We start from the raw sequence: 12,898 nt of genomic DNA on the forward strand, positions 1-12,898 counted from the left end.
CATAAGTTCCTTATACTACTGGAGAAGGGAGCTGGGCAGGCTTGGCCCAGGGCCCAAGTCCCTTTCAGCCCCCCGCTGGGCTCAGTAGTCCCCTGTGAACAGAGGGGACTGTATTACTGCCACTGTAAGATCACAGAAAGAACACGGGGATTCCCCTCAGCACACTGACGCTATGTCTACCCTGCCTGTTTTCTGCAGAAGAGGCAATGCAAATGAAGCGCTCAAGAATCTGTAAACATTTTTGAGGAATATGGGCTCTTGTGCAAAAGGGGTTTTTTTTTTGTGTGCAAAATGGACCCATCTACACAGCTTTTTTTTTTTTTTTTTGCACAGAAACCTCTTCTGCAAAAAGCATCGGAAGAGAATATGCAAACGAAGTACGAGAAGTTGCTAATGAGCGCTTCACTTGCATTGCTTCCTCCACAAAAAAGAGGTGGCGTAGACATAGCGTGAGTCTCTGTAGCAGAGCACCTGGGAAGAGAGAACAAGCCCTTTGCCCCCCGCCCAAGAGTCAAGCCCAATCTTTACGGAATGTGTGGTACTCAGTGCGGTGTTCAGGGGGCTCCTGTTCTCTGCTGCCTGGTCAGAATGCCCCCAGCCCTGCCTTGGGACACGCTTCCATACGCTGCTCCTGCTCTAGTCAGAAGGTGCAGGGGGATGAGAAAATTAGCAGCCACGAGGCGTATTATCTAGGTATGTCCAGAAAGGCCTGGTGTGACTACGGGGACAAGCCTGCAAACAGCTGTGTGAGGGCAGTCAGCTGGCACCGGGCAGAGCCCATCACACCAGTTGCTGTTTGCTGGATTGGGGCCTACGTTAGGAAGAAAGAAGTGGGGCTCTCAACACAGTCACCTGCCCCGCCTAGCTCACATGTGCCCCCGTGTGCTGCGAACTGGTGCTGTCACTCCTGCCTCCCTTAACAGAGAAACTCAAAGATGCCTGTTCCAGTGCAAACAGACAATTGTTAGTGCTACCTGCCTCGTCTCTTTTAATACATGTGTTGTCATCACAGGCACTCGCAGCTTCCTGCTGCCTCAGGCCTGGATTTAGCCCCTTGTTTGCCTTTCCGGGTAACCGAGCTCTTCCTGAGCAGGGAGATGGGTTACTTGGGGTTTCCAAAACACATAAAGGATGTGGGAGCACAAATCTCACCAAAAGCCCAGGGAGCTGCTTACGCCCCCAAGTCCCTTGGGTGTAGATACACGACAGCTGCAAGGAAGCCAGATGGCACCAGTGCCACTGTAGCCGGGGAATGGTGTAGTCATTGCAGCCTGGGCTCTCCAGTCTTCCGGAGACCCAGGTTGGCACTGGCTAGCTGGGGGTCTCTGCCACGATGCTCAGCGCTGAATTTTAACAAGGAGCCTCTTTCTCCCAAGGGTTCATTTGGCACCAGAGTTTAATGTTCACCTTTCTCTGCACTGTTGCACAAGGGACGCTGCTACAACCCAGGGCCTGCAGCACCAGGAGAATTTGCTAGAGGCAAAGGGCTGCCTAGATCAGTGGGTTTCAAACGGCAGCTCACAACCCAGTACTGGTTCGAGGAATGTCAGGCATTGGGACTTGTTTCTGCAGGGTGATAGGCGGGGGTGCTAAGGCAGATGCCTGCATCTCCTGGCACTGTAGCAGTACTGTGCCCAAAAGGGCCCAGCAACAGGCCCAGCTCCTAGATGAGTACAGAGGGTGGCTGCAGAGCCTCTGCCTGTCTCCAGCCCCAGCTGTTAGATCTACCCCTGCCCAGCCCAAACCTCTGCCCCTCCTAGGGTGTCTTCTTATCCCTCCCATCTCTGGGGCTGGAGGGAGGGAGGGGAGGAGCTTTAAGGCATCATAGAGATGAGGAGTCTGGGGCTGGGTACATGGGATTCTTCCAGGGTCACAGAGACCGGCATGTCTGAGGCCAGAGAGGCTGATTTCAGGGGCGCAGGCTGAGCTGGGATCCCATCCCCACCCAGAGCCAGGGTCGGATTCTCTCCCCAGGGAGGGAGCCCGGTGGGAAAGTGAAGATCGGGGCCTCGGTTCCAGCATCAATAAATGTCACCTGCCCCCGGTCACAGTCCAGACAAACCTGGATCCTGTGGGGGGAGCTCAGTGGCAGGGAGGTCACAGGGGAGGTGAGAGCCCGGAACTGACGCCCCAACCACTGCACAGCCCAGATCCCCCCCTCAGGGCTACGGCTGATCCCTCCCTTCCTGCTCACAGACTCTCTGGCCACCCCCACAGCCCAGTCTCGCTCATCCCCCACCTCCACCTCCCAGCAATGTCTCCCCGAGGTGAACCCCTCACGGCCCAGCACACAGGACACAGAGTCAAATCTCTCCGGGTTGTCGGGCAGTGGCTGCCGTATAGGTTCCCATCTCACATGTTTCCCGTCCTCAGACAGGACGAGTCGGGAATGAGCCGTGTCTGGATCCAGAGTCACAGTCACTGGGGAGAGAGAATCAGGGCGTGAGGGGCAGAGCTCAGCCCTGGGGGCGGCTGGGGCCATTTTTCACCCTCCCCAGCAGCCCTGTTGTGGCTGGGACAGGCCTGGGCCCTAGGGAGCTGCCTCTGCCCTGGGCCCTGAGACTGAGCCGAGCTGTCACTGCAGCACCTCAGCCTGGGCAATGGGACCCGCTTCATCAGCTTCTTATTTGTGTGCAGAGGCTGCAGCCTCCTGCCCCCCCAGCTCGGGCTGCTCCACCCCCCAGGGCCAGGCCCAGAGCAGGAGGGTCCAGTGGGGGGAGGGCGGGAAGAGGAGGCGGGTTCCAGCTTTAACCCCCAGAGGGAAACTCCCTCCCCTGCTGCAGCCTCCACCCCCCGCCCAGGGCACAGAGGGGAGGGGGCAGCGTGGGGGAAGAGCCGCCTCGCCCCAGAGAGCAGGGCCTGGGCATTAGTCACCCCCAGAGCAGTGGAGGGCCCAGGGCTCCTCAGGGCAGCCGGACTCAATGGGGGGAGCCCAGCTCTGGCTTCTGGCCTGGCCGGGGGCAGGGCCTCTGGGGAAGGGGATCTGGGGTGGGGTCACTGGGAAGGGCAGCACAGGGCAGAGGCTGGTGCCCAAGGAGGGGCTGCGCTGATCAGCTGCCCCGACACAAAGTGCAGCCCCTGCCTGCAAAGCCCCCTGCCTGCAAACTGCGCCCATAGTGAGAAGTGGGGGGTCCGACCATCCCATTTCTTAAAGGGGCAGGACACGGCCCCTCGTCCTTCTGCTCCAGTGCCCCTGGGGCTCCTCACCACTCAGTGGGCAGGTTTGGGGCTCTGCCTGTCGTGGTCACTGCAGGTTTGTTTGGTGACTTGAGCTACAAACTCAGGAAGATGTTTTCAGTCTCCACTTGAAACCTCACCTGGTTTGAAAGCTCCCAGGGACTTTCCTCTTGCTCTCTCCAGTGCAGAAGGCAGAGTATCTGGTGGGGGAAGGGAGAAGGGAGGCGCAAAAACACATGATTGGAATGTTTGTATGGAAGGGTACAGCTTGCTCAGGAAGGTTAGGCAGGGAAAAAAGGGAGGAGGTGTTGCCTTATACATTAAAAATGAACACACTTGGAGTGAGGTGGAGATGGACATAGGAGACGGAAGTGTTGAGAGTCTCTGGGTCAGGCTAAAAGGGATTAAAAACAAAGGTGATGTCATGCTAGGAGTCTACTACAGGCCACCTACCCAGGTGGAAGAAGTGAATGAGGCTTTTTTTAAACAACTAACAAAATCATCCAAAGCCCAAGATTTGCTGGTGATGGGGGACTTCAACTATCCAGATATATGTTGGGAAAATAACACTGCAAGACACAGACTATCCAATACGTTCTTGGACTGCATTGGAGACAACTTTTTATTTCAGAAGGTTGAAAAAGCTACTGGGGGGAAGCTGTTCTAGATTTGATCCTAACAAATAGGGAGGAACTGGTTGAGAATTTGAAAGTGGAAAGCAGCTTGGGTGAAAGTGATCATGAAATCACAGAGTTCACAATTCTAAGGAAGGGTAGAAGGGAAAACAGCAAAATAGAGACAATGGATTTCAGGAAGGCGGATTTTGGTAAGCTCAGAGAGCTGATAGGTAAGGTCCCATGGGAATCGAGACTGAAGGGAAAAACAACTGAGGAGAGTTGGCAGTTTTTCAAAGGGACATTGTTAAGGGCCCAAAAGCAAACTATTCCGATGTGTCAGAAAGGACCACCTTGGCTTAACCACAAGATCTTGCATGATCTAAAAATAAAAAAGGAGTCATATAAAAAATGGAAAGTAGGACAAATTACAAAGGATGAATATAGGCAAACAGCACAGGAATGCAGGGGCAAGATTAGAAAGACAAAGGCACAGAATGAGCTCAAACTAGCTACCGGAATAAAGGGAAACAAGAAGACTTTTTATAAATACATTAGAAGCAAGAGGAAGACCAAGGAGAGGGTAGGCCCACTGGTCAGTGAGGAGGGAAAAACAGTAACAGGAAACTTGGAAATGGCAGAGATGCTCAATGATTTATTTGTTTCGGTCTTCACCGAGAAGTCTGTAGGAATGCCTAACATAATGAATGCTAGTGGGAAGGGGGTAGTTTTAGAAGGTAAAATAAAAAAGAACAAGTTAAAAACCACCTAGAAAAGTTAGATGCCTGCAAGTCACCAGGGCTGATGAAATGCATCCTAGAATACTCAAGGAGCTGATAGAGGAGGTATCTGAGCCTCTAGCTATCATCTTTGGAAAATCATGGGAGACAGGAGAGATTCCAGAGGACTGGAAAAGGGCAAATCTAGTGCCCATCTATGAAAAGGGAAATAAGAACAACCCAGGAAACTACAGACCAGTTAATTTAACTTCTGTGCCAGGGAAGATAATGGAGCAAGTAATTAAGGAAATCATCTGTAAACACTTGGAAAGTGGCAAGGTGATAGGGAACAGCCAGCATGGATTTGTAAAGAACAAATCATGTCAAACCAATCTGATAGCTTTCTTTAATAGGATAATGAGTCTTGCGGATAAGGGAGAAGCGGTGGATGTGGTATACCTAGACTTTACTAAGGTGTTTGATACGGTCTCGCATGATAGTCTTATAAATAGACTAGGTAAATACAACTTAGTTGGGGCTACTATAAGGTGGGTGCATAAGTAGCTGGATAACCGTATTCAGAGAGTTGTTATTAATGGTTCACAATCCTGCTGGAAAGGCATAACAAGTGGGGATCCGCAGGGGTCCGTTTTGGGACCGGCTCTGTTCAATATTTTCATAAACGATTTAGATATTGGTATAGAAAGTACACTTATTAAGTTTGCAGATGATACCAAGCTGGGAGGGGTTGCGACTAATCTGGAGGATAGGGTCATAATTCAAAATGACCTGGACAAACTGGAGAAATGGTCTGACGTAAATAGGATGAAGTTTAATAAAGACAAATGCAAAGTGCTCCACTTAGGAAGGAACAATCAATTTCATACATACAGAATGGGAAGCGACTGTCTGGGAAGGAGTACGGCAGAAAGCAATCTAGGGGTTAGAGTGGACCACAAGTTGAATATGGGTCAGCAGTGTGATGCTGTTGCAAAGAAAGCAAACATGATTCTGGGATGCATTAACAAGTGTGTTGTGAGCAAGACACGAGAAGTCATTGTTCCGCTCTACTCTGCGCTGGTTAGGCCTCAATTGGAGTATTGTGTCCAGTTCTGGGCACCGCATTTCAAGAAGGATGTGGAGAAATTGGAGAGGGTCCAGAGAAGAGCAACGAGAATGATTAAAGGTCTAGAGAACATGACCTATGAGGGAAGACTGAAGGAATTGGGTTTGTTTAGTTTAGAAAAGAGAAGATTGAGGGGGGACATGATAGCAGTTTTCAGATATCTAAAAGGGTGTCATAAGGAGGAGAGAGAAAACTTGTTCATCTCCCAGCAAAGGAACCAACGTCCCTGCAGCCTCACAGCCAGCCCAGGACAGTCTGTGAAGAGATTCGCTTTCTCCTCAACATCCCCTCACCCCCACCCTGAAGCCTTCACTGGGTTTGGCTCATTCACTTCCTGACATTTGTCACAGCCTAGGCCCAGATCCTGCAAAGATTTTGGCCTCAAAGTAACTTCACCCACTTGGGTCCCTTTGACACGAGCAGAAGGTTCAGAGTGTGTGAACTCCTGGCTCTACCTGTGATCCATGGGGTCTGTATACTCAGCGTCTCTGCAGAGAGCAGCACGGAGCTGTGCGTTTGTCTGTCTGTGTTGGCCATTTTGTGCTCTAACAGTTGCTGTTATTACAAAGTGGCTTTTGGAACAAATAAGGTTCAATGAATCACCTGAGTGTCTGGGACGGCAAGTGGGTGCCATTCTCACCTCACAATTCAACAGAAACTTCATCTAACGAGGAACCAAATGACCAGCATCGGTCTCTTACCCTGGGCTCAGATACTTCACTCACTTTCCCCTCCCCCATCCATTCTCGGTACCTGTGAACTGCCTCAGCATCTCCGACAGCGCAGTTGTTATCTGGGAGAAACCTCTGACTCGCTCGCCCAGTTCAAGAGAAATCTCCTCTGGTGGCTGGAACGGCCCCATCTCACACCTGGGAAGAGACAACGTCACATGGGGACACTGCACCGAGTGACTCAGTTCTCCAGCTCTGGCCAGTGAGTCGCTGCTCTGCTGGGCCTGGAGTTCGAATCCTCCAGTTCTCCCAGTCCAAGAGCAGGGGCAGCGCAGCCCTTGGCCCTGCAACGTCCCCTCAAAGGTCCATTAACAGCCTGCAGCTCTGGCCTGGGGAGACCAGCTGGGGCACAAAAGGGGAACTGAGTCTCCACGGCCAACTCACCCCTTGGCCTCCAGGCGCTGAGGGGCAGGAGGTTCCCAGGGGAAGGGCTGTAGGAATCTGCCCACTAGGGACTAGACTGAGACACCAGCTCCCCCCTCCCCAGCCCATTCCCACAGGTCTCCAAACAGCCCTCGGGTGGGACAGACTCTGGGTCCCTGCTGCCCTGGGCTGACTGTGCCCAGTGCCCAGCAGTGACAGGCCCATGTCCCACCCCACAGCCCTGAGGCAGCCAGTCCCCAGGGAGGTGACAGCTCCAGGAGACACTTGAGCTCAGACTGTGCCCTCAATGGAGAATTCCAGAGTCTGCTGGGCCAGGGGAGAGCCGCAGGCTGACGCTGATCAGAGATTTGTGCCCAGCCTGTGACCAACCCCTCACATCTGGCTGCAGGGCCCTGGGGAAATGTGGTGCCAACATCAGCTCCAAGCTCTATCCCTGCGCTGTGCAGTGTGAGGGGAGTGAGAGACACCTACCTGCTCAAGGTGCTTCTGACATCCTAGAGGGGAGAGAGAAAAGAATCTCAGCCCCTATCGAGACACACAGGACCCAGGAAAGGGATTTTGCAAACATGGGAAGAGAGGCCCTGCCCTGGCTCCAGGGCCATGGATCCCCTAAGCAAATGGGGCTTTGCCATCTCTAATAGGTCTGTGCCTGTGACTCTGCAAAGCACAACAGTCACTCACATGGCAGCAACGCACCCGCTGAGTTACACCCAGATCTGACAGCTGGACTCCATCACTTGTGATTCAGGAGCCTCCCTTCCCTGTGTGGGGAGCTGGGATGTTTCTCCCTCAGTCTCACCTGCAGGAATTCACTTGCTGACTTCTGACACGTCCCCTCCAGCTCACCGATCTGCTCACTGAGATGGGAAATCTGCACAGAGAGTTTCCTGACAGTGTCAGTCTGGAGCCTCCCAGTTTCCTCATCCAACTGCTCCAGCTGGGCCAGCAGGAGTCGCTCTTGTTCCTCCAGGAACTGCCGCAGCTGCTGAAACTCTGCCACAATCTTCTTCCTCTCAGCTTGTGTCTGTTTCTGTGTGAAAACAGGGAAAGGGCTGGTCAGGGGCATGGGCAGAGCCTGAGAACCTGTAATACCATCTCTGGGAACTAGACTGAGGCATCCCTCAGTTTCCTGTTTGGCCCATGTGTCCCTCTAAAAGGGACGGTTCCCTGCCTGCCATGGGTAGCAAGTTCTGTTATTCTTGGGTTCTGGAAAATCACACCCAGAGCTGCAGGGGACAGATCTCAGCATCAGTGTTCTCTTTAATCTTCTCCATCCATGTGTGGAATACATTTTTCAGTGTTCACCAAGGCATGTAAATGTGCACCACCAGTTGAAACAAAATGTAGCTGTGAACATTCTGCTAATCAGCTGGGCAGCATTTGAATCTCTCCTGAGCTGCTGCCCAACATTCAGACCTCCCCCTGCCGGTCCATAGCCACAGGCACCTACCAGATACTCCTGACTTCTCCCCTCCCCCGTCGCTTTCCATCCCAGCAGCTTTTCTCTCTCTTCCCGCAGAGTCTTCAAATGGGCCTGGATTTTCCCCTGAGGAAACAGAAATGAGCCGGGAGGTTTCATTGTGAGGCTGAGAGGGGTGGGGAACGGGGCGTTTTCCCACCCACAGCCCCAGTGACTGTTGGTCCCAGTCGCTGTGTGACATCAGGGCCCCCAAGCAGATGAAACCTTATTAATACATCCTGGGAGTGTGTCAGAATCTGTCTGTTACCGAGGCAGGTTGAGTCTGTTTAGTAGTTCGAGAGAGAGCTCAGTTATCAGCGCGCGTTGTTGGTGTGTGTGAAACAATTGGCAGCGCAGCCCAGAACCGGCCCTGACTCGCACTGGGGGTGAATCAACACATCTCTGTGTGAGGGGATTGAAATAGCTAAGAGACGCCAATCCCAAGAGCCACCACGGCTTAAACAGGGGCTGGGAGCTCAGCTCTGGGGGCTGCGCTGGTTGGACACAGCTAGGCTTGGCCCCAGGGCCAGCCCATTAGTTGTAGGGAGGCTCAGCAGAGCAACGTCAATGGGCCCCTGGGCAGATCACCAGGCTCTTCTGTCTCCCTCCCTTCCCCCGTCTGAGGGCCTGAGGAGGCCTGTCAGGGGTCGACCACCCCCCCTACCCTCTTAGCCCCGGAGGATTGTGGGGCAGGGCAGGCTCGCGTTAAGTTCACGGAGGGGCTCTCCCCTGCCCACTGACGGTTTGCTCTAGGCCTGTAGGGCATGCTGGGTTCCCCTATATCGGGGTGGCCCCGATATGACCAGAATCCTCCCGCTTTCACCCAGGGCCCATTGAGTTCTCAGTCCCTGTCCCCAAAGTCTATCTCTCGCCAATCCTCCTGTGGGCGGATCGCCTCCCACACTACGGGCGTGGTGTAGGGGTGCTTGGGCTCTCCTGTACTCCTGAGCGTCTTCTCTTCCTCAGGACCAGAAGGGTACGATGTCCGGCCTTTACCTGGCTGGCGAGGTCCTAAATGTCTGTTCCTTGCCGCCCTTCTCAGGGCTACTGCTGGAAGTCGCTCCTCCTACAGGTGCTCCTCTATCCGGGCCCCTTTCCTACCTCTACTACAGGCTGTTTCGGCGATGTTGGGTGCCCTTTGCTCCATGGATCTAGGTGTCGTCGCGTCCCAGCGCTCTGTTCGGAGGAGGGGGCTAGTCACCTCTTCCGGCCGTGGGGGTTCCTCGGGATTCGGGCGACTTCCGCTCGCCTCCTGGCTGGTGCCCCTTCGCTGAGCCTTTACAGCCTTGGCCCCCTCCGGTTCTGGCTCTGGCTCCATGTCGCCGCCTCCTGCGTGCCCTCTGTCTTCTTGGGGACGGAGCAGGACGATTGTGGGTTCGGCTGCCCTGGCTCTCCTGCCGTGTTCCTGTGGTGCCCTCTTCTGCCTCTGGTGGGTTGCCCCCATCCTCCCAATGCCTCGGCCTCTTCTGCCCCGCTCTGCTCCCCGCAGGCACACCCCCACCCCCAGGTGTGCCGGTGCCGCACTTAAAAGCAGCCGCCGGCTTACCATGCATGCGCGGCAACATAGCCAGCACTTGCCTGGGCTCAGCAAGGGTGACGGGACCAGCCCGTCACAAGGCCATTTGTCAGGCTTTACGCTGCACAGTCCCAGTTCTGTGGGGCTCTGTTCCTGCCCGGAGGGGACTCAGCCCAGGCCGTGGCTTTGTCTGGTGAGAAAGGGACAGGAGGAGACTGAGACTGCAGCAGGACACCTGTGAGGGTGGGGGCAGGAGGGGGTGGCACCTCCACACAGAATGACGTAGGTGGGGATGGTCTGACAGAGGCAGGGACAGGCCCACAGAGGCCAACCAAGCGTTGAGGGTGGGCCTGGGCAGGTAGACGTGAGCATGTCCTGTGCTCTGGGGATGCTTCAGTGGCCCCCGTAATTAAATAGGTTGATTTGTAGTAAGTAGGGTTCAGGTTTGCCCCAGCACTGCCCTAAACCCTTTTTAGAGCAATGCCCTCTGGGCAGGTACCTGCTGCCCCAGTCCCTGGTACAGCTCCCGGCAGCAGTGCATTCTGGGAGATTCCCACAGGTTGCCTGGTGGGACTAACAGAACCTCGCTGGCTGGTCCGTGCCCAGCTACCCACTGGCACAGGTCAGACTGGCACCGGGCAGCTCCCGCCTGGGGGTAGTTTTGTTCCATCCCAGTCTGATCCCAGTGGTGCCTGCCATAACCCTGTGCTGCCTGGAGTGGTGCTGTGGGTGGACTCAAGGCGCTCCAGATCCCACGCAGCATCCAGCCCTGTGACCTCATCTAGTGTCGGCTGCAGCATCTGAGTTTAACCCCTCATGGAGCAGCCCAGGAGTTCAGCATCCCAGTGGGAAACCGCCTCTCCCTGCTGGGCCTGGGCCCATAGCAAGGCGTCTTTCCCTCCTAACTCACACATTTCATCACTGCAGTTGAGAAAGCAATATGGCCTAGTGGTTAAACTCATGGACTCGGTCTGGAGAAACTGGGGTTCCATGCTGAACTCTGCCACTCACTCACTGAGTGACTCCTGAGCCTTTGTGCCTCAATTTCCCTCTCCACATTTTGTCTTCCTAGATTGTAAACTGCTCAGGGCAGGGATTGTCCCCGGCTGGGTTTTGTGCAGAGCCCGGATCTCACGTGGGATCTGTCAGGGCGACTGTGATGCAAATACAAGTAACAATAAATTCTAGCAATAAATCTGTAGCAACAGCCGCTTGTAACCCCCCTTCTCCAGTCTGAAGGCAGCACAGTCCCATAGCCAGCCTGCTGCTGACCCATACCCCTCCCATTGGGTAACGGCCCCTCATTTCCCCAAGGAACTGGGGATTCTGCTGAGCATCTCAGAGAAATTTCCCTCAGTCGGTGTCTTTAAGGACTTGCTCTGTTGCCTCAGTTGCCCCCTGACCAGAGCATTTCTTTTCTTCCAGGAAGAGTCAGGGAAATTAGCCAGTGACTAAAACCCAGAGTAATTCCCAGCAGACAGGGCAGCAGTTCCCTACCTTGTACTCCTGGGCAGCCTCCGCTATGGGCAGCACCGTGTGCGCGCGGTGAGCCCGGGACTCTCTGCAGATCACGCAGATGGGGGCTTGATCCTCCTCACAAAACAGCTTCAGCGCCTCCTGATGCTCCTCACACACCCCGTCCCTGCCCGCCCCTTTCACTGCCTGCAGGCTCAGCTGTTTGACTAGTTCTACCATGTTTGCCAGCTGCCTGTTGGGCCGGAGGGGGCCCTGCTGCACCGAGTCCCTGCACTGCAGGCAGGAGGCGGCTGGGTTGGGACCCTCCCAGCACCGGCTGAGGCAGGTGCGGCAGAAATTGTGCCCACAGGCTGTAACCACCGGGTCCTTGAAATACTCCAGGCAGAGGGGACAGGTCGCTTCCTCCTGCAGGCTTTTCACCGGGCTCGCTGCAGCCATGGCTCCTCTGGGCTGGGGAACAGAATTAGTTTCAATTTCCTGAGCTCAGCCTTTGCCCTGTCTCCAGCTACAACTGGCTGTGCCCCTCCCTGGAGCTGACTAAGGCTGTTTGCTGGATTGGAAGGAGCCAATGAGGACAACACAGCACTGGAGGCTTTGGTGAGCAATGTCCCACTAGGGCTCTGGCCCTGGCACCCACCCCTGGGCTGGTGTGGAGGGTCCTGGGGCATCACGTTTCCCAGAATCCACCAGGCTGGGCTGATCAGCTCCCAGAACTGTGCATGTAAGGAGCCAGAGTGAGGCTTATGCAGAATTCATTGTGTTTGATGTGGACACACAAAGTAATAGTTGAGTATTTATATGTATCTAGTTACATGCTCTGGGTTGCACAGTTTTACCATGTTCAATTTTCACAGCAGTGGGAAATGCTAGGGGGAGGGGCAGGCAATACTCAGCTCAGACAGTAACTATTCAGTGACAGACACTGAGATTCAAACAGTACAATCTTTATTATTAAACCACAAATTGTCAGTGTGACTCCCAAGACAGACTAATTCAAGTCCTTGAACTCTAAGAAGTTTTCAAGCTGCCTCAGTTCTTTCTGGGCGTGTGTGTAACTTTCAGTTACTATGAATGGAAAGATTTTTTTCCTGGGTTTGTGAGTGGACAGTGAAATCAAGGTTCGCTGGCATCTGCTCCCTTCAAGCCCAGTGACATCCAATTCTCAGGCCAAACACTTATTCCAGCTGGAATCCATGTTTCAGGGGCCCGATTCTGATGTGTGCTAAGGCTGCTCTGGCTCATTCTAAAGGAGCCTCAGTGTCAATAGAAGTGACCAGGCTGGGTCAGATCAAAAGCCCCTCCAGCCCAGTGTCCTGTCTGCCCAGTGCCCTATGCAGGTGCCCCAGAGGAAATGAACAGAACAGGGATCTCCCAGTGAGAGCCCAGGACACTTCTGTCAAAGCCCCATGGGATGAAGTGCGAGGTTCGGAGGGAGTGTGGTGGGCTCACAGGGAGGGCTGTGGGGGGCCCCATAGGGAGGATTGTAAGGGGCTCGCAAGGGGGGCTGAGAGCTTGAATGGGAGGTGTAGGGTGGGGCTTGCACGGGGAATTTCATGATCGCAGGGGAGGTTGCGGGGGGCTCGCAGGGGGGTGTCACAGTTGCAGGGGAGGTTGCGGGGGGCTCGCAGGGAGTGTCACAATCTCAGGGGAGGTTGTGGGGGGGTTGCAGGGGGGTTGCAGGGGGCTCACAGGGGGT

The 12,898-nt window shown here is 54.5% G+C and overlaps 1 protein-coding gene across 1 annotated transcript; it reads right to left on the reverse strand.

Moving 5' to 3' along the window:
* Positions 1-1,378: 1,378 nt before the first annotated feature.
* LOC142821625 (zinc finger protein RFP-like) lies at positions 1,379-11,697 on the reverse strand. Its single transcript, XM_075913184.2, has 7 exons — positions 11,224-11,697; positions 8,202-8,297; positions 7,551-7,781; positions 7,223-7,245; positions 6,390-6,505; positions 3,318-3,377; positions 1,379-2,421 (listed from the first exon to the last, which is right to left on the reverse strand). The coding sequence occupies exons 1-7, from the start codon at positions 11,638-11,640 to the stop codon at positions 1,910-1,912; spliced, it is 1,455 nt and encodes a 484-aa protein (XP_075769299.2). The 5' UTR covers positions 11,641-11,697; the 3' UTR covers positions 1,379-1,909.
* Between the last annotated feature and the right edge of the window lie 1,201 nt (positions 11,698-12,898).

The sequence above is a fragment of the Pelodiscus sinensis genome, chromosome 19 (genome assembly GCF_052426305.1).
Source record: "Pelodiscus sinensis isolate ZL-2025 chromosome 19, ASM5242630v1, whole genome shotgun sequence".
Taxonomy (NCBI): domain Eukaryota; kingdom Metazoa; phylum Chordata; order Testudines; family Trionychidae; genus Pelodiscus; species Pelodiscus sinensis.

Bases quoted from the DNA above. Each gene is read 5' to 3' on its own strand.
- LOC142821625 (XM_075913184.2), bottom strand. From the start codon at position 11,640: ATGGCTGCAGCGAGCCCGGTGAAAAGCCTGCAGGAGGAAGCGACCTGT. The intron at 8,298-11,223 runs GTAGGGAACTGC...CTGTTTCCTCAG, and splicing joins AGGCTGCCCAGGAGTACAAG to GGGAAAATCCAGGCCCATTT. The intron at 7,246-7,550 runs GTGAGACTGAGG...TCTCCCCTCTAG, and splicing joins CAGCAAGTGAATTCCTGCAG to GATGTCAGAAGCACCTTGAG.